This window comes from Nymphaea colorata, chromosome 9, assembly GCF_008831285.2.
Source record: "Nymphaea colorata isolate Beijing-Zhang1983 chromosome 9, ASM883128v2, whole genome shotgun sequence".
Taxonomy (NCBI): Eukaryota; Viridiplantae; Streptophyta; class Magnoliopsida; order Nymphaeales; family Nymphaeaceae; genus Nymphaea; species Nymphaea colorata.
The window spans coordinates 24,082,872-24,104,451 of record NC_045146.1 but is presented as its reverse complement, the minus strand read 5'-3'; the positions used below and the strand labels follow the sequence as shown (position 1 = coordinate 24,104,451).

The window sequence follows — 21,580 nt, the reverse complement described above, 5'->3', positions numbered from 1 at the left end:
CCATGACGCGTTATTGTCAAAATATTATTGCCCCTTAAACCTGTCCCAAAAGTTGATGCAGTTGCATGGAAATCTTTAACATAGTGTTTTATGAATCTGCATCAAATTTATGGGTAGATTCACGAGATAGTAACAATATGTCATGAATGTAACAATCCGGTCAAGTCGAATTCGATGAAGGCTGAACCGGACCTGAATCTGAACCATCTAGATCCCTAACAATGGTTGGACGCAAGTGTTTGATTATAACCTCTCGGTCTCTGTCATCTTTAACTTTTCTTTTGTTTGTTCCATTCTCTTGCAAAGCATTCTCCATTGGGAGTTTGAGAAGCTATTCAAGCATGAAGGACATGGTGGAACTACCATAGCAGAAGCCGTCCAAGGTGAGGTTAAGCTCTCTATTTCTCCCCTTAGTTTGCTTTTAGGTTTTAAATCATAATCAAAATATTATATATATCCTAAAATCATATTAATGGAAGTTATCTATTACAACACCAACTAACATATCCCTCTTATATATATGCATACATTCGTCACCTTTTTTTTTGTATGTCTGTATAGAAAGGAATTTCAATAAATTTTCTTCTATTCAACATTATCAAATTAGTCTTTCCTGCTTTCCTCAAAGTTGCCATATCCAAATGATTCATGAATGGAAGAGTTTCAGTTTATCGAACCAGGGTTTGGTTCTCTTCTGATCCAATGGATATTAACAAAATGAACCAACAAAACAGTGAGCAACATTCCATATCATGAAGTAAGCAAAGAAATTTTTGTTGTTTGAGCAATAAAATTTTACTAAGAAAGAAAACCCCCTTCTCAATAGAATAATAACATCGAAAAAGTTACTAATATGATCAGCATATGGAAAAAATAACAATCTTAGCAAGATAGAACTCAATCCAAAGCAAAAGTCCAAATTGGTAACGAAGAAAATCAAGAGAATTTTAGCCGGCTAAGAGTCTGAGTAGGCGTTTGATTGTCTCTGATTTAAAATCCACATGATATGTTTGAGAACCCTGAAGTTAGGTTTTGACGATATTAAAAAGTAAAATAAGGATTTTAGTATAGAACTCGACTCGATTACTTTTTTTTAGCAAAAACTTTTACCCGCTTAAAAAAACTGAACAAACGAAAAAGCAAAACAGCCCTCGCCTTCCGGCTTCCGCCGCCCCTTCTCTTTCCCTCTCTCCGTCTCTTTCTGAGCTCTCTCGCTCTCTCAATCTCGATTCGCGGGCGGCCCGTCACCGATCCACCGCTGACTGGCTGTGCCCGTGTAGGCTGCAGCGGTAGCGGGCCAACAACCTCGGAAATCGGCGGCTTTTCCTATACACTCTGGTGGTGTTTCTGGGCGGTCCTCCTCCACGCCAATAGGCAACAACAACTGAAGCCCTCTTCCTCCGTGCATCTCCGTCCACCGGTGAGAGGTATGGAGAATTTCTCTCTCTCTCGCTCTCGATCTTTTCATTTCCGCCGGTTCTCATGGACTTGCTGTCCGAGGCAAAAGATGCTGACCAAGTGTTTGTTGAAATGCATGGGGGGCAGACTTTTACATTTCCATGTTGTGCGGATATCCCTACGGTTTAGTTGTTTTTGGTACGCTTTTGCGCGTTGAGTTCCTAATTGTTAAATGTAATTGATCTTGTTCTATCCATGCTGCTGATCCTGTCTATATCCATGCTGTTGTTCCTGTTGAAATTTCAGTTTCGGGCTACACTCTAGCAGTCTCTGTCTTCAGAACTAGTGAGGCAGGGTTCCATTTTTCTACAGCGTCCATTTTGAATATTTTGAGTTTTCGGACTGTCCATCTCGTTGGGTTCTTGTTGACATAGATGATGCATGTTGGGGGTTCTTTTTGCATTTTCGTTGAGATTTCTGATGGAGGTTCGTTGTTGGTGAGACAGCTGGACGTATAAGGGGATTCGGTTACGACCTCTAAGTGAGGTTAATGACTAATCAGGTTATTTTATTGTCACTAGGTGGGCAGGTTCACAAAACCACACCCAAGGACGTGCCCGGGGAGCGTACTAAGTAGTACCTTCGTCTTTCGTCAGCAGATTTTAGCATGGTTGATCTAAAGTACATATTCTTGTTTGTTTTATCTGTTAGAAGCATCGATCGTTATGTTCAACATGCAATAGATTGTTAGCATAAATGAATTTTAATGCTTTGTTTACTAGTTATTTAACTATTTGATGGATGGATCATGGAAGTAGATAAATATAGCGGATAGAACATGATTGATCTCTTGCTTAATTGTGATTTGTTAAGTCATATGCTGAACGGATTTAAGTTTAGATGTTCGTAGCTAATTGAAGTTGCTTAAAACATCATTTATGATTATTTCATTATACCATGTATGCTTGAGCTGTTTGGCGAGAGAGTTAAATTAAGATTACAAGCTGGCCTGGAATTGTGATTAAAAACAACAAACTCAGTCATATTGTAGAGATTGATTTGTTAAGAAATCAAATATTTGAGAATTGAGACAAAACTTAGTTAATAGAGGTTGATGTATTTGAAGGCAAGCAGTTGTAATGACTAAATGAGAAGACAAATTTAACAAAATACTTATAAAAATTTTCGGTAAATCTCTATCGTGACTGGCTGTGAGGGCTGCTTAAGAGCAGTGGCCACTGTAATAACCCCTTGCAACGGGCATGGCCCCCAAGGGGAAAAGTGTGAGTCTTCTTTCCTCTCTTGCATTATTACTTATGGAGAGTTGAATAAAAAAGTGATGGTCACTAGTCATAATAAGATTCCATGAAGGAGCGAATCTTTCAAGAGTGGAACCTCTAGTGGAGAGCAAGTCTCTCTTGAGACGATAGAGCGAACTCTAAGAAAGAAATTGATATAAGAAAGCTCAAAGTCCAATAGCAGTCAATTAAATTTTAAGTGAGTTCAATAACAAACGTTTAAGTTGTAAACTTTAAACAACTCTAAGAGACATGCTTGAATGCTTGTTTATATGGTGCTGTCTCTTAGCAGTTGATATCATGTGTTTGCTTTCAATTGATGTGATCTTACAGTGTTATGCTCACTAAGTCTGTAGGATTCACTCTTGTACATTTATCATTTTTTCAGCTGGGCAAGATAGAATTTTCGGGGAAGGCGGGTAAGCAGTAGTTTATATTCAAGCCTCCGAGTTCCCAGTGTAATTGATAGAAATTAAATCCACCTTTATTGATTTTGCTTTGGATGTCATGTGCGAGTCGGTGCCGGTTCCGATGCAGCACATCTTAAAAAAATTTAAGTGTGGTGATACGGGGAGGTTATTTATTATTATTATTATATTATATATTGTATATGTATAATATCTATAATATATATTAATCAGATCCAAACAAATATTTGATAAGATAATTAATTATTATGTGAATTTAGATATCTAACATCAATAAGTAATATCTGATCCGATCCGAAGTTTATATTTGACAGAACTGATCCGGACTTTATGTATCGGGCAAGTAATGTCCGATATTGATTTCAAAATGGTAAAATTAAATAGCAGGGATGAACTTCAGTATGCCTCTGCCTCGTCACGAACGCGGGTTCCCCTTCCTCCTCTTCCTCTCCGTCTCCATCTTTGTTGCCCTCTTGTTCCGTAGGTGAGCATCCGACGCAGAGAAGAAGAAGGTGAAGGAAGGAGCAGCGGCGGCGGCAGCGATTAGGGTAACTAGGTTTTTCTCTCTCCCATCTGTTCCCCCTTCCTTCTCACCCTGTCTCGCCCGACCCTCTCTGTCTGCACTCTCTTCCTCCTACGCTCTTCACTCGTCCTCTCTTCGTCTCGCCTTCAGTCCCCCTCACCCTTGTTCTCCTTGTTGCCCCAAATCGTGTCGTCCTGCTCCCTCTGTCTTGAGCTCTCTGTCCGTCTCCCCTCTCTCTGTCTGCACTTTCTCACTCCCGCCCTCTCTCCTGCACTGTCTCCCTCCTTCGCAACTCTCCCGCACTCTCTCTCTCCCTACCGGCCTCTCTTCCTACCTCCCATGGTGGGGTTTGGGTGTGAATCTGAGTTGCACCGGCACCCGCATCGCGTTGACGCGGGTGCGGTACCAAAAAACGGCGCACCCTGGTGACATAGTGTACGAGTGGCCATTACATTTCAATTTCGAGCTCATATTTTCAGTTTTAAATGAAAATTAATTCCTAATGACCCTTAGATTTTGAATTTTGTGAGGAAGTTACAGTTTTCTCTTCACTTCCTAAAGCACGGGGTGAGAGGAGGTCTCTCATGAGTGCAGGAAGCAGAGAGCCTTCTCCTCTTTTCTCTCTCTCAGTACTTGACACTTATTCAACAGTACAGTTTTTCCTTTGACTCAACAGAGATTCTCATTTAATTCATTTTATGTCACAACTCTACTTGAATGTACTATTTTTTTTTCTCTAGGTTGTTTTTTTGTCTTTACGACCTAAGAAAATGGATAAAAGCACATAGTCGTTGTAAAAGAACTTAATTATTGATCAAACTTGTCTGGTTCTATGACAAACAGTGTTGGACTTGTTTGGGTTGCTATTCGACATCCAATCATGCACGCTATCAAGCGGGTGTCATTCCTCAACAGATATTTTACATTTCATTGATTTTTTCTTCATTTGGTGCATATCGTCACTAAAGTATGTTCAAGCCAAAAGGCATAGCGTATCGCATATCGGTCGGGCTGACCTATACGCTGTATCGTAATGCATCGCAAACATAGTGTAACGTATCGTACAATTAATTTTTAAATTTTAAAAAATATTTAAAAATCAGAAAAAATAGAGAAAAATCATTAAAAATAAAAAAATGAACAAAAAATCAGAAATCAAGAAAATGTATTCAAATATAAAAAAGGATCATCATACATGAGGAACATTCATGTGCATCAACAACGAACATTCATGTGTATCAACAACACATTCAAAAATAAGAAATTAGATATTCAAAATAACATAATAAACATTCATCACAATTTTAAACTTGAAATTTTTATAGAATCTTAAGACTTAAAGTCTTAGGACTTGGAGTTTTAAGACTTTGGTTACATCACAATTTTATATGTTCAAAAGATATAGTTATCATCTTTCATGATTCAACGATAATATCTCCCAAATCGATGAATTCTTGGTTATTTTTAATGAAAATGGGCAAAATCTCTCCCTCTTATGTCTCTTGGAATCTTTAAATACAAGAAAAGAGAGAGGGAAGAGTTTTTAAACTTTACAAAATAAAGATTTTTTTTATTTATCCTATATTGTACGATACGGAGGTGTATCGCCCGTACTATATGATACGGTGCCCGTATCACCCGTATCGTACGATATGGTACCCCTATCGTATGATACGGGCGATATACTTGCGATACGCGAGCGTATCGCGTATCGCAAGCGTCTCGTATAGCTCTCTTTGACCTATACGATACGTATCGTATGATACGGATAACATTGGTTGGTATACACTATATTTGCAATTGTTTCCTTAACGCCATGAGGCTTGCACCATGCCTCATGATAGACTCAAGCCTGGCCATGCCTCTTTGCATTTAACAACATTGGTCATTGCTAGTGCTTTTGTTCCTTGTTTATTTGATTAGGCTGATTATCAGGAAAGTTATTTTTTTATTACTTTAAAGTTTTGCATTGGTGGGAAGCGACCATGAGTATGAATGAAGTAGAACCTTTATGTCTCTCATCTCTAGACAGGTTTTTTATTTTTAGTGGGACAAGTTAAAACAGCCTGTAAGAGGTGCTTCTCTATTCTGAAAAATAACATGAACAAATTGCATTTCTTTGAACTTTAAGTACTATACAGGGTGAAAGCTCCTATTGGGTCTGTATGTAGTAGTTGTGGACTGAAGGGCATCATTTGAGTCAACTGAATTCAGTGGTTCCACTCAATGAAATCATTAGTGCTGAAATGATATGGAATTTCATGTACATTGGCATTGATTAAAGGTGATTTTGCAGGTGAAATGATGTTCCCTCTTTTTTTTTTTGTAGTAATATGTAGGTCATTGGCCGAAGAGATTGAGCTGAGCCAAACGTCTAAATCCTCCAAGAAGCGAAAGTTGCACCAGAAGACAAAACAGAGGCATAACAAGTCTAGGGATGAGAAAGGAAAACCACCAAAAGTTAAAGTTAATAAAAAACTAAGAAAACTTTACAAGAAACGTGCAGCGCAGTATAATTCTGATGATGAATGATAACGTGTTTCGGGTCCTGATCCATTTAATGAGTCATGTCTTACAACCTATACTGCTGCCATATCCAACCCAATTCAGCCACATCTACGTAGTGACATGAAACTCGGGTCGGGTCCTATTGTTCAGATCTCCATAACAAGTATCACTGGTCATAGGAAATCCTGATCCATATGATCTTGAGAGTGCCCGGCCAAAAACGAAAACGTTAAACAACAAGAACACGCAAACCCTGATGGCCTGATCTACATCGGGCCCGTTCTCACCAATTAGATTTTAGGTTTGAGGGTAGAAGAGTAAATGTCTCTTAAACCCTATAACAAAACCAGAGCGTCCCGCTTCTTTCTCTCGGTTCAGTGTTCGCCGATTGCGTAAGGAATCCTCACTTGGGTCGTCGCCATGGGTGAGATTTTGCGTCTGATTGCTAGGGAATGGAATTTTGGGATTCTGTTTTTGGGTTTCTCTTTTGTGTTGTCGGTTTCGTCTTATTTTTCCGTTTTTCCTGACGCTCTTTATGTTCCTGTGGTTTTGCTTGGGTTCTCCATTTCCCGATCAGCGAGGATCAAGGTTCACGAGCTCAGGACTAAGTCGAAGACGGAGCTTCTGAACCAACTGAAGGATCTGAAGACCGAGCTCGCGCTGCTCCGCGTCGCGAATGTCACCGGCGGTGGTGATTCCTTTTTTTTCCTTCTTCTTCTGCGTCTTTCATTTTGTAGGGTTCCGTTTGGGGCAGGGTTCTATAGTTTGCTTCTTGATTGGGATGACTTAGGTTTTTTCCTCTGTTGCTTGAAGATCGGATCGTCTTCTTTTCCTGTTGGGGGCTAAGTTTAGGTGTCGTTTCTTCTTTGGTCGAATGCAGAAAGGTTGTGAGGCTATCGATCGCACAGGTGCTGACGGTCATCTCGCAGAAGCAGAAGGCAGCGCTTAGAGAGGCATACAAGAAGAAGAAATACCTGCCCCTCGACCTCAGGCCTAAGAAAACCCGAGCCATCCGACGACGCCTCACCAAGCATCAGGTAGAGCTCTCTCTCTCTCTCTCTCTCTCTCTCTCTCTAGTTGCAGAATTACATGTTCTGATGTTAACACGTAACTCTTTTTTAGCATCCACTTAGATGAATTAGTTAGTTCTTGCTTTGAAGTTATAAATTATATTCTACAGACCATGTTTGCAAAAGTTGATTGTTAAAATTGCCGTTGTGTTGGTTGTTTTAATTCATAACATATTATCATGAATTCATTAAATTCACTAGGAACCTGGAATCTAAACCGAATGTTGGGTTGAAGGCCCATTTAGACTCCTGGTAGTCCTGACATTTATTGAATCGTATAGCTTTTCGTGCACAACTTTTAGTACATAAAATAGGAGCTATAGTGTATAGTTTTTTAATTGTACTTGATCGGTCGGTTATACCTCACATGGCTGCCATAATAAGTTTGCTAGATTTATGTGGGGCAGCGTGAGGAGATGCAATATCAGTAGTTTCTGATCGTGATGCCTATTTCTCTCGCTGCAGATTGTGCCTCTCCTCCATGTGGTCTTCATAAGAAACCAAATGTTGGATTTTGCCTTTTCTGAACAATATGAATATGATAGTGTGTAGATGGCAATAATTCTTGTTCCAACTTTACTAGGTGTTTCATGAGACGGTGTGTCCTATAATGCAACAGTTTTTGATGTGGAGCTACAAAATATACTTTTCAAGTTAACAATTTCAATTATAAGGTGTAAAGGACAAGTTGAGTGTGTGGCCATTTCATTCGTTAGTAGCACTTTGGCTTTATCACTTGGGGATAATTCTGCAGCTGGAGATATTTCTGAGGTTTTTCTCTGATGGATTATGTCAACTTCTCTTTGTGGAAGCATGTTTGCAATCCTGCATATACATAATCTGTTTGAACTTTAAACAGATGCGGTTTTTAAGTAAGATTGCAGTTCTTTCATGACTAATTTGATGTGCGAGCCTTTAGGAGGTCTTATAACAACAATGCTACTGCTACCTGCTTTGAGCCAAGGTGGGTGCATAAGTAATTGTCTGTCTGATGGTTTCCAATCATCTTTAGAGGTTGGAAGAGTTTTGATGGTAGTTGTCATATCAGCGGTGTCATGGTAAAAATATGGGGGTCAAGCAACAAGTTTACCTAGGATTCATGGCAACAATTTAAAAATGCTCGAGACTATTTTATTGAGGCTTTGTCTTTAGGATTTTCCAATTATGGTTCTTTGGTGCCGTCAAATTGTATCACAGTATTGAGATGTGTACCTGGTGTTGGTTAAGGTGCTGAACACCATGGACCGCTCTATTTCTTTCATTTGTTTGAATTAGCCACCTCTGCTTCCTGCACTCATGAGAGAGATGGGGGAGACCTCATCTCACCCCCTGCTTTAGGGAGTGAAGAGAAAATTGTTACTTCCTCACGGAATTCAAAATCTAAGGGTCATTAGGAATAAATTTTAATTTAAAACTGAAAATACGAGCTGGAAATTGAAATGTGACGGCTACTCGTACACTATGTCACTAGGGTGCCTGTTTGTGGTACGGCACCTGCGTCGACGCGACACCGGTGCCGGTGCGACTCAGATTCGCACCCAAACCGCACCATGTTAGGGAGGTAGGGAGAGAGGGCGGTAGGGTGAGAGAGAGTGTGGGAGAGTTGCGAAGGAGGGAGATAGTGCAGGAGAGAGGGCGTGAGAGCTTGCGGGAGTGAGAGAGCGCAGGCAGAGAGGGAAGACAGACAGAGAGCTCGGGACAGAGGGAGAGGGACAACACAATTTGGGGGAACATGCAAAGCAAGGGTAAGGGGGACTGAGGGCGAGACGAAGAGAGGGCGAGTGAGGAGTGCGGGAGGAAGAGGGTGCAGGCAGAGAGGTTCGGGCAAGAGAGGGTGAGAAGGAAGGGGGAAACAGATGGGAGAGAGAAAAACCTAGTTACCCTAATAGCCGCCGCCGTTGCTCCTTCCTTACCTTTTTCTTCTCTGCGTCGGATGCTCACCTCCTGCGGAATGAGAGGGCAACGAAGAGGGAGACAGAGGGGAACCCGCGTCGGGTCGTGACGAGGTAGAGGCATACTCAAGTTCATCCCTGCTATTTAATTTTACCATTTTGAAATCAATATCGGACATTACTTGCCCGATACATAGACTCCGGATCATATATGAGTTGACAGAGTCAAATATAAACTTCGGATCAGATCAGATATTACTTATCGAAGCTAGATATCTAAGTTCACATAATAATTAATTATCTTATCAGATATTTGTTTGGATCTGATATAATATATATTATACATAATGTTTAAAATTTTTTGTCATATATATTATATATATAATAGATAATATATATTATGATAATAAATTATTAATAATAATAATAAATACCCTAGTTGCATCACTACACCTAATTTTTTAGAGATGTGCTGCATCAGCACCCACACCTGCACCCCGCACGTGACATATATCGCACATGATATCCAAAGCAAAATCATATCCAAAGCAAAATCAATAAAGGTGGATTTAATTTCTATCAATTACACTGGGAACTCGGAGGCTTGAATATAAACTACTGCTTACCCGCCTTCCCCGAAAATTCTATCTTGCCCAGCTGAAAAAATGATAAATGTACAAGAGTGAATCCTACAGACTTAGTGAGCATAACACTGTAAGATCACATCAATTGAAAGCAAACACATGATATCAACTGCTAAGAGACAGCACCATATAAACAAGCATTCAAGCATGTCTCTTAGAGTTGTTTAAAGTTTACAACTTAAACGTTTGTTATTGAACTCACTTAAAATTTAATTGACTGCTATTGGACTTTGAGCTTTCTTATATCAATTTCTTTCTTAGAGTTCGCTCTATCGTCTCAAGAGAGACTTGCTCTCCACTAGAGGTTCCACTCTTGAAAGATTCGCTCCTTCATGGAATCTTATTATGACTAGTGACCATCACTTTTTTATTCAACTCTCCATAAGTAATAATGCAAGAGAGGAAAGAAGACTCACACTTTTCCCCTTGGGGGCCATGCCCGTTGCAAGGGGTTATTACAGTGGCCACTGCTCTTAAGCAGCCCTCACAGCCAGTCACGATAGAGATTTACCGAAAATTTTTATAAGTATTTTGTTAAATTTGTCTTCTCATTTAGTCATTACAACTGCTTGCCTTCAAATACATCAACCTCTATTAACTAAGTTTTGTCTCAATTCTCAAATATTTGATTTCTTAACAAATCAATCTCTACAATATGACTGAGTTTGTTGTTTTTAATCACAATTCCAGGCCAGCTTGTAATCTTAATTTAACTCTCTCGCCAAACAGCTCAAGCATACATGGTATAATGAAATAATCATAAATGATGTTTTAAGCAACTTCAATTAGCTACGAACATCTAAACTTAAATCCGTTCAGCATATGACTTAACAAATCACAATTAAGCAAGAGATCAATCATGTTCTATCCGCTATATTTATCTACTTCCATGATCCATCCATCAAATAGTTAAATAACTAGTAAACAAAGCATTAAAATTCATTTATGCTAACAATCTATTGCATGTTGAACATAACGATCGATGCTTCTAACAGATAAAACAAACAAGAATATGTACTTTAGATCAACCATGCTAAAATCTGCTGACGAAAGACGAAGGTACTACTTAGTACGCTCCCCGGGCACGTCCTTGGGTGTGGTTTTGTGAACCTGCCCACCTAGTGACAATAAAATAACCTGATTAGTCATTAACCTCACTTAGAGGTCGTAACCGAATCCCCTTATACGTCCAGCTGTCTCACCAACAACGAACCTCCATCAGAAATCTCAACGAAAATGCAAAAAGAACCCCCAACATGCATCATCTATGTCAACAAGAACCCAACGAGATGGACAGTCCGAAAACTCAAAATATTCAAAATGGACGCTGTAGAAAAATGGAACCCTGCCTCACTAGTTCTGAAGACAGAGACTGCTAGAGTGTAGCCCGAAACTGAAATTTCAACAGGAACAACAGCATGGATATAGACAGGATCAGCAGCATGGATAGAACAAGATCAATTACATTTAACAATTAGGAACTCAACGCGCAAAAGCGTATCAAAAAAAAAAAAAAAAAACTAAACCGTAGTGATATGCGCACAACATAGAAATGTAAAAGTCTGGCCTCATGCATTTTAACAAACACGTGGTGAGCATCTTTTGCCTCGAACTGCAAGTCCATGAAAACTGGCGGAAATAAAAAGATCGAGAGAGAGCGAGGGAGAGAAAAATTCTCCATACCTCTCACCGGTGGACGGAGATGCACGGAGGAAGAGGGCTTCAGTTGTTGTTGCCTATTGGCGTGGAGGAGGAGCTCCCAAAAACACCACCAGAGTGTATTAGGAAACGCCATTGCTTTTGGAGGTTGTTGGGCCGCTGCCGCTGCAGCCTGCACAGGCACAGCCGGTCGGCAGTGTGTCGGTGACGGGCCGCCTGCGAATCGAGATTGTGAGAGTGAGAGAGCTCAGAAAGGAAACTGGAGAGACGGAGACAGGGCAAGAGAAGGCGCGGCGGGGAGCAGAGGCTGTTTTGCTTTTCTTTTGTTCAGTGTTTTCAAGCGGGTAAAAGTTTTTGTTAATTAAAAAAAAAAAGTAATCGAGTCGAGTTCCAAAAATTTCTTTGCTTACTTCATGATATGGGATGTTGCTCACTGTTTCGTTTTTGTTAGGTGATTTTGAAAATTTATAGTTACCAATCAATACATATATATATATGTATATATGTATGTATATATATACACACACACACATGGTGGCTGGTGGGGGCAGTTGTCCACGCCAGCCTTACAAAATTAGTTTAATATATGTTAATTTTTTGACATGGTTATACATATAAATACCTCAAAAAAATTCAAGGTATTGAATGAGAATGAGCGCCCCCATCAGAAAAATTTCTAGCTTCGCAGAACAGTGAGCAACATCCCATATCATTGAACATGGAAGTTATTTTTTTATTACTTCAAAGTTTTGCATTGGTGGGAAGTCGACCATGAGTATGAATGAAGTAGAACCTTTATGTCTCTCGTCTCAAGACTGGTTTTTTATTTTTAGTGGGACAAGTTAAAACAGCCTGTAAGAGGTGCTTCTCTATTCTAAAAAATAACATGAACAAATTGCATTTCTTTTAACTTTAAGTACCATACAGGGTGAAAGCTCCTATTGGTCTGTATGTAGTAGTTGTGGACTGAAGGGCATCATTTGAATCAACTGAATTCCGTGTTCCAGTCAATGAAATCATTAGTGGTGAAATGATATGGAATTTCATGAACATTGGCATTGATTAAAGGTGATTTTGCAGGTGAAATGATGTTCTCTCTCTCTCTCTTTTTTTTTTTTTGGTAATATATAGGTCAATGGCTGAAGAGATTGAGCTGAGCCAAACGTCTAAATCCTCCAGGAAGCGAAAGTTGTACCAGAAGACAAAACAGAGGCATAACAAGTCTAGGGATGAGAAAGAAAAACCACCAAAAGTTAAAGTTAATAAAAAACTAAGAAAGCTTTACAAGAAACGTGCAGCTCAGTATAATTCTGATGATGATGATGATGCTGATGATAACGTACTGACACAACCAGAAAGGCATGAAATGGATAGGATGTCTTTTTCTGAGCAGAAAGTTCAATCAATTGAGCATTCTGATGATGATGATGGTGATGATAGCAACCATAGTGAAAGGGATGAGAACTCTGATTGCCAAGATGAGAATGATGCATCTTCTGAAGATGATAGGCATGATTCTCACTCTGTTCTGAAATTTTCTGAAGGTTCACATGCATTTCGGCGAGCTTTCTTGAAAATCATGCAGAAGAATCAGTCATCTGACTTACTGGTGTGTATTTTTAAATATTGTAAAAGATTTCGTTACATTTTACAGCTATCCATTTTCACTGAATCCTGAACTAAATGGTTGCATTAACAGGGACCTGTCTTATCAGGGCTTAAGAACTTGATTGCAAAGAAGCTTTCTGAAGAAGAAGAAGAACAAAAGGTTAAGGTGGTAGCAAAGAAGGAAAGACACTTGGTATGGTATTCATCTCCTGTCATTCCACTATATGATTCATCTTTTCTAGTTTGTTGGTTCATTTGCCATTTTAGGTATTTTCTATGTAAATTATCTAAATGATTTTTTATGTATTTTTTCAAACTTCAACCACAAAGTTCCTAGTTACTGCCTTTAACTAATTTTTTAGAGAATTTGGACCTTGGTATTTGAGAGGAATCTTTATAGCAGCATGTTTTCCTTTCGAGATATGAATTGGTAACATAGCAGGGTTTTTTAATGTTTGATATTGATGTTAATATTTCTAAGGTGTCATCGGAGTTCATCTTGTATTGCAAATGTTTTCCACAATTGGTGACATGGATTAAAATGAAAGGCAAGATGGATGTTTAATGTGGGTGACTTTTATGTTATTGTCAGTTCTTGTTAGGTATTTAAGAACTATCAAGGTACTAATTTATGTGTATGAAGAAAATAGATGACTGAATAAATAATTGATTATTTATGTGCTTCTACCAAATGAATAAATAGATAAAAGCAATGTTTGAAAACCTGGTGACTCGGCAGGTCAACTCGATGACTCGGGCCGGGTTTTGTTACCTATTGTTTTAAACGAAAAACAATATATAACCTAACTCATTCGGGTGCGCCAGCAGTCCCGCGTCGACTCGGGTGCGAGTGCGGCCCGACACAGCACCCAACTTGGTCAAACCGAATCGGGTGCTGTTGACCACACTCGTTCTTCTTTTCTCTTGTTTTTTTTCTATTTTTTTCCTTCTCCTATCTTTCTCTCTTCTTTTTTCCCTCTTCCCTCTCTCTCTTTTCTTAATTTATTTAATAAGTCTTTGAATTTTGTATGAGTTTAAGGTAACCTTGATATAAAAAAGTTTTAAAATATAGACAAATAAAATTACTTGTATAACAGATAACATGTATATGTATATATGTGTGTGTGTGTGTATATATATATATATATATATATATATATATTTATGTATATGAGCTCGCCGCACCCCCACCGCACCCGCACCTGCACCCATGTGATATAGTATATAACTTGTCGTTTAAATATAAAAAAAATTGTAAAATGACTTGAATACATGTATAATTCATACCATCAAATAATAACTAAGTTATATCATCTCTTTTAATAACAAGAAATTGATAACTAGATCTATAATTGCATTTTTCAAAGAAAACTGTTTGGCAAGAATCAATATATCAACAAAAAACAAGTTAATAACAATTAAACACTAAAATTAACAGAGTCAACATTTACAACTATCTAGTGTTTAACAAATTCGACATATATGTTAATATTATATGAAACTAAAAATCCAAAAGTGAAGAGTCCAATGTCCTAAAGCTTGAAATAAATACACCGTACAAGAAGTTACACCAAACTAGTTTTATCTTTTCATTTGTAATGTGTAAATTTAATAAATGAACAATAATTCTAAATTGTTATTTTTCTATAAGTTAGAAGATTCATGTCCATAATTAAGTAATTAATAAACAAAGGACCCTGTTATTACAAAATACAAAATTTATCATTGGATTACACCGAGTGAAATGAATTTTGGCTGAGTCAAACCAAATTCCAGCCGAGTCCAGCCGAGTCCTATGTCACAGTGGTACGCCACTTTTGGTGGCGTACACGTACCGGTATGGCCCGGTACGTTTGGATCTGGTTTCGGGTCGAAACCAGATCCAAACTATATTATAATTAAAATAAAGGTTTTCTTGTTTTTTTTTTACTTGCAGCCTTTTTTGTTGGCATTTTCATTGTTTGAAGCTTCTTATCAAAATGAAAATGAATATTTTTCTCATGATTTGTGAGAACAATATCTATGGATTCATTTGGTTTTCCCAATTTTTTGAATTAATAATATAGAATAGTCGCCGTACCCGTACCAAGATTTACGAAAACGCCGTACCAATACCCTTATCCCCGTACCCGTACCATTGTGACATAGGCCGAGTCATGGCAGAGTTGTGCTGAGTTTTGACAAAATTTGAGTCCCCTTACTGGGTTGACTCATTAGTGGGTTGAGTCAAACCGAGTGGTTGACTCTTCGAGTTTTTAAACAGTGGATAAAATAGTAGCTTCTACGTTCCACAAATTTGTTTTATTCATGGTTACTAAGTCATGTTCAATAGACCAAAATCAGCAATACACACTGCCAGTTCACTACCAGGACAGCAAAAATTAGGCAGTCTTTGATTTAAAAACTTGAATTTCACTTGATATAAGTTTGTATTTTAAGTCATGGATACCTTTCTTATGGTTTGCTGGTAATGGTTCCAAGTCCTATTGTTGTGAACGTTTTTGATAACATATTGTAATGTCTCATTCTTTTATATCATGTATCAGATAGCTGAAAAAGGCCATGTGAAGCCTGAGAAGTTCTTGGACTCAAGAGAAAAGTTTCTGGTCAGTGTTGCCACAAAAGGAGGTATAGTGGTTTTCTATTTCCAGTGACATTTGAATACGTACATGAATGTATTGATATCGTGTATATCTTTTGTCTGTGCACATAATTATATGTACATTTGAAAATTTCTACTAATGACTTTCTTTTTTTGCATGGGAAATGCGAATTCAGTTGTCAAGTTGTTCAATGCTGTAAGTTGGTGTTCTGAATTTCTGCTTCAGTAAATTTTCATTTTGTAAATTTAGTTGGATGCTTCCATGTATAAAGAATTAACATGTTGTGCAATTTATAGGTAAACAAGGCTCAGGTTGCTCACAAAAGCATGAGTAACTCCAAATCAAAAGATGCAAGAGGTGTGATGGTTCTTCCGTCTGTGAATATGCATGTTTGTTGGTTGTGGGCTTAATGACTGGATGTAAACTTATCGTCATTGTGTGGAACATAAGTGCCCTTTGAACAAAGTGGGGAATCTGTTGATTATAAGTTGATTCTATAGATATCCTGCTAAAGCCTTTTTTGTTATTCCTTTCTTTTATTTCTTTGTTTTGTGGCTAACTTTTTCTCGAAATGTTAACCATCATTACTATGGTATATGGCTGTACGCCAATCACTATTCTTTTTCCAATTGCCATGGGCCAAGTTAAGCTTTCAAAGCAAAATAATGCTTTATGCTTAGATTGGATAACCAACATAAGAACCTAGTGTTTATCTAATCAATACTTAAGGGGGACCATATTTCTTTGGTTACCAAAATTGATGCCCATCTTCTATGCTGCACATCTCATGGTGTCAGCACTTGCTTGACAGTTATATTTGCAACAATATCTTTGGATGTAACTTTCTCATTTTTTCTGTTCTGTAAGGGGCACAGTGAGTTTATGTGTTTGACTGTCCGCTTTTGCCAGCCTAAAACACTTGGTTGTTCACCAGCCTGCCTAAAACAGCCAGTCATTACCTAAAGGAAAGTTTTCTCATACTGTAAATGTCAAGTAATTTGTCCTCTAGATGGAAAACAGCCACTCCTCACCTAAAAGAAAGTCTTCTTATACTATAATGGTCAAGTAATGTGTCCTCCAGATGGAATGCCTTAAACTGGTGGTTAGTCTTGTTTGCTGAAAGCCTTGTGAGTTTTAACCTTGTTTAATTAGTTGATCACTTGATAATTTGATATCTCATATTTGTAACTTGGTTTTTGTTTTTTCCACTTCAGTTCTGTTCAATTTATCTTGATATTTGCTACTTGTGGCCGTCATGATAATGCTGCTTCATAATGGATCAAAATTTTCTTGTACAATATGTATGACACCTACAATAATTTCTGCGGCCCAGTTTTTCTTCACTATTCCTCTTCCAACTATTTTTGCATTTCTATAATGAAAATTACGTGATACTCTGTTTGCCTGCATAAATTGAAACCAGTACTTTACAGTTTATAGTTTATACCTTTCATCATATAGCCATTTGTATCTTATGGATCCTACAGGATGCCAATTAGAGTAATTTCACATCTTCATTTCCTTTTTCTAATTCTTAGTTACTACTATATACATCCTTCTTTTTTTTGCGAAGCCTTTTTTCCAGGTTGTTGATTATCGAGAATCTTTGCATTTTTTTGCATTTTTGTGTTGATATTTACATAAGGTACCGTTCCTGAAGGATTAACTGAGATTACTGCAATTGCATTCTTGGTTTTGCAGAAGCAGGCAAGCGAAGCAAAGAAACCTTCCTGACAGAGCTACGAAATGCTTCCATGCCGACCACATACAATCCGTCTGCAGTCAATACTGTTACGGTATATGATTCAGTGTTACATTGCAAATACTTTATGAACTTTGACAATATATTTTTGATATCTTAGATATAATGTTTTTAAGAGCCCGCCACATGGCTGAATTTAAATCAAGTGCTTGTAAGAGAGGGAAAATTTTCTTAATTATTTATTTGTTTTTCACTCCCTATACCAATGTTATCCGTATCGTACGATACGCACGCGTATCGTACGATACGTATCGTATAGGTCGAAGAAACCTATACGATACGTGCTCAATACACGATACGCGTGCGTATCGTACCCGTATCGGCCGTATCGTACGATACGGGTGATACACCCTCGTATCGTACGATACGGGAGAAAACATAAAATTCTTTATTTTTTAAAAGTTTAAACACTCCTTCCTCTCTCTTTTCTTGTATTTAAAGACTCCAATAGACATAGGAGGGAGAAATTTTGCGTATTTTCATAAAAATTAACCGATGATTCATCGATTTGGGAGATATCATCGTTGAATCATGAAAGATGATAACTGTATGTTTGAACTTAAAAAATTTTGATGTAATCTAAGTCATAAAACTCCAAGACTTAAGACTCTAAGTCCTAAAATTTTATAAAATTTTCAAGTTTAAAATTGTGATAGATGCTTATTATGTTAATTTGAATATTTGATTTCTTATTTTTGAATGTGTTGTTGATAGTATACACATGAATGTTCCTTATGTATGATGATCTTTTTTATATTTGAATACATTTTTTTTTTCTTGATTTCTGATTTTTTGTTCATTTTTTTCAGATTTTTGAGAATTTTTGTCTATTTTTTCTTATTTTTAAATATTTTTTAAAATTAAAAAATTAATTTTACGATACGTTACGCTACGTTTACGATACGTTACGATACGGCGTATAGGTCGGCCCGACCGATACGCGATACGCTACGCTTTTTATAACATTGCCCTATACATGATGAGTTGTACATTAAAACAATACGGTTTCCATATTGTTTAAAGGTTTTTGAGCTGATAATCTATATTTGTATTCTATGACCAACATTTGTTGGAGCTTTAGAATGTTTTTATCTAAAATGAAATATTTATTCATGTTAATAAATTTGTCATGTTTCCAAAAAATATTCTGAGGCTAATCTCTTATCCTAATCAAAAAGGAAGGAGAGAAAAATACAATATTTATCAAAAGTTGCCATTGTTTGGTCTAAATTTTTTCAGATATTCTATGTGAGCAAATGCAAGGACAATATTTATATATTCCAAATGTGTAAATGAAGCTGAGGATTTATATTACAAACATGTCTTTCAAAAGTAAGTTAGTAAAGAAATCAAAATCTGATGATTTATATTATAAACATGTCATTTGAAAAATTGTAATAAAGAAATTAGTTTTGATGATTTTGCATTCATAATGTGTAAGATATCATTGTGTTAAACTCAAAATGGCTGGGATACCACCAGCCTTGATAATTTTATCTTCCCAGCAATCATGTGACAATTTTCATATCTAAGCCTACAGTCATCCATTAAAATTTGTTGATTGTTACTATACAGAGTCTGGATTTGTATTATCATGTGTCAAGCCACATAAAAAATGGTCGCTAAGTTTGTCAGTTTTTTTGCAATGAGTAATTGCCGCCTCCTGATGAATGCATCAGTTGGCTTACTATTTACGTTGCAATGCATCCAGTAAAAAGTCCAACTCTGCTTATAGCGTGGACAGGGAAAAGTTTGTTCTCCTTTTGGATAAAGTAGTTCAGTTTCCATAACTAATTCATCTAGTACTTTGTAGGGGTACTCACTATTTGCTTGATGTGCTATGTTCAAACAGGAAGGCAAAAATCTACCTAAAGAAAATGCCAGTGAGCCAGGGTGGTCCATCCTTCGTGACAGTTATATGCTTACTAATCCTAAGTTGAAAGATTGGAACAAAATGCAAGTAAGAGCATTGAATACTCTATATATATATATATATATATAGAGAGAGAGAGAGAGAGGTGGCATGTTTTTTTTTCTAATCTAATTCCTTATAAATTTTCTTTTAATTTCTAGGACACTGCAGCTGTGAATGAACCTGATAAAGTTCCACTTGGTAGCTCTTCTGATGAGGAATGATCCCTTGGTTGAAATACGAGGTAATGAGTGTATCACTTTTTTGCTCCTCACTAACTCTGTAGGGTTGCTCCTCCCGTGATTTAAGTATCAGTCTTTAGTTGTGATCAATCATCCCTCTTCAGCTATATGTTGTTGTTGGATGTAGTTGTTCCTTGGCTTTGAATAACATCTTCTAACGCTGTTCTGGTGCTTCTTGTTTGGCCTGAAATTGAAGCTTTAAAGCCTTTGGTGATAAAAATCTATAATATGCAGAAAATTCTTCCCTAGTAACACAGTGAAGTAATTAGAGTTTGGGAGGGGAGTTGTATCATCCTTCAGTGGCCTTCAAAATTGATGAAATTACATCCAACAGTATCTGTCTCTTCAGAGATCTTCGATAAAATTGGAACAATACATCCCACAGTAGCTTGTTGTCTGTGTTAATTGCAGGGATGGAAGTTATATGAATGAATGAATTCTGAATCTCCAAAGAAATTGTAGATGTTAAGTCTGTAGCTAGGGTCAATTTTAATTTTCTTTCCACAAAAAACTCATGTTTGAGCATCTCACATTTAGATTTTGTATTCTCTAGATGCCCTTTGAAGCATAAATTGAAGGCTTTTCTTGGGGGAACTATTTCTTCATCTTTGCAGGTAAAGCAGGACAATGTAGGATGGATCACAAGATTGTGTTTAAAAATAGAACAATCTCCGATTCCACGATCACACATGACAGTCATTTGACTGCCACTTTGGGATGAAATGACTCGTTGTTTGAAGGACTTTGTAGAGCCGAAATTTTTTGTTTCTGTAAATCTGTTAATGTCCTTCCAGATATGATGGTACATGGGGTCAGTGCATCCAATTGTATTACTAACTGCACAAATTATGGTCATAATTTGTAGACCATCATTGTAATATCACATCTATATGAGTCTTGCCTGCTTGTGGCAGACTTATAGGGACTGGAGGATTTTGAGAGCCTCATGAAGCCGCGGCAGATGCGTGATACCCTTCTTCTTTCATGCTTCTAGACTGGTGCCTGCATCCAAGAATGGAAGTCTGCTTCTCTCTCGATGAAAACGAATGTTGATTGGGAAATATCACTCTTAATTTTCAAGTAGTTATATTTTTGTAAGATTTTGCTTAATGATAGTTCATTACGCAAGTTTTGTTGCTACAATCTTGTAGATTTTATGTGGTTAATTAACATTGATTCGTGGACTTGATGAGGACAATATTGACATTGTGATTCTGCATGAATCTTTATCCATCGTTTTTTGTGAGTTCTTAGAAAGTACCTTATAACTCCCATTAGAAGCTTTTGCTATTTTTTATTTCCATGTTCACACTATTATCAGTCTATGACCCAACTTTTCTGGTTGATATATTATGGTCAGTAAATTTTCTCATTGTCAAGAAGGCATGCGACATGCCGGCGAATCAGTTCACCTAAGTCACAAATTTGGTTATAGTGCTGTTCTCAAACTGAGCTTAGCGATCTTGAAGTTGGCTCAAGCCCTAAAAGGCTCACATCGAGCTCAAAACTATTAACTCGAGCTCAGCTCAACTCATGCTTAGCCTACTAGCCCCTCATTTATAGATTATTGACTTCTCATAACATATGCACACCCAATGAACTTAGTAGAACTTACGCAACCTGTGCATGCCTAGCTTGAGCTTAGCTCATTTAACCAGACAAGTTCACTTTTAGACTCGAACTTCACTTATCTTAGCTCGAGCCGAGTTCAAGTTCCTTCGATTCATTGTGCAACCGGTCAATTTGAGTATAACAACTTAATAAAGAGATTTAAAGTGGATGGGTACACCCTTAACACCCATATCTGGTTTTTTGAGTTTTTTTTCCATGACGTGTTTTAAGGAATGAAAAGTGCCTTCCTCACAAAATGTCTTATATGAGTCTCTTTTCAAGTTAATTTTAGAACTTAAAATGTCACCGTTCTTTTTTAATGTTTATTTAAAGGAAACGGCCTTGGGCATAAATCCCGCAAGGCCAGTCACCATTTTCCCCTTGTCAGGGTTAAAATGTACGTGTACAACCTATCCACCTGG

The 21,580-nt window shown here is 37.5% G+C and overlaps 1 protein-coding gene across 7 annotated transcripts; it reads left to right on the top strand.

Moving 5' to 3' along the window:
* The first annotated feature begins 1,115 nt into the window (after positions 1–1,115).
* On the top strand, positions 1,116–20,745 carry LOC116260346 (uncharacterized). Of its 7 annotated transcripts, none has more exons than XM_031638613.2 (13): positions 1,116–1,427; positions 1,980–2,079; positions 6,733–6,843; positions 7,036–7,192; positions 12,552–13,029; positions 13,120–13,221; positions 15,575–15,656; positions 15,807–15,826; positions 15,928–15,988; positions 17,333–17,427; positions 19,246–19,353; positions 19,467–19,549; positions 20,162–20,745. In XM_031638613.2, the coding sequence occupies exons 5-12, from the start codon at positions 12,556–12,558 to the stop codon at positions 19,527–19,529; spliced, it is 1,005 nt and encodes a 334-aa protein (XP_031494473.1). In that variant the 5' UTR covers positions 1,116–1,427; positions 1,980–2,079; positions 6,733–6,843; positions 7,036–7,192; positions 12,552–12,555; the 3' UTR covers positions 19,530–19,549; positions 20,162–20,745. The 7 variants fall into 7 exon arrangements, with proteins under 7 accessions (XP_031494473.1, XP_031494471.1, XP_031494472.1 ...); XM_031638611.2 differs by having other exon boundaries at positions 6,733–6,846; XM_031638612.2 differs by lacking the exon at positions 1,980–2,079.
* Positions 20,746–21,580: the final 835 nt, after the last annotated feature.

Excerpts from the sequence above, each read along its gene's own strand:
- LOC116260346 (XM_031638612.2), top strand. The coding sequence starts at position 12,556 with ATGGCTGAAGAGATTGAGCTGAGCCAAACGTCTAAATCCTCCAGGAAG. Across the intron at positions 15,827-15,927 it reads TTGTCAAGTTGTTCAATGCT|GTAAACAAGGCTCAGGTTGC; the intron begins GTAAGTTGGTGT and ends TGCAATTTATAG. Across the intron at positions 19,354-19,466 it reads AAGATTGGAACAAAATGCAA|GACACTGCAGCTGTGAATGA; the intron begins GTAAGAGCATTG and ends TTTAATTTCTAG.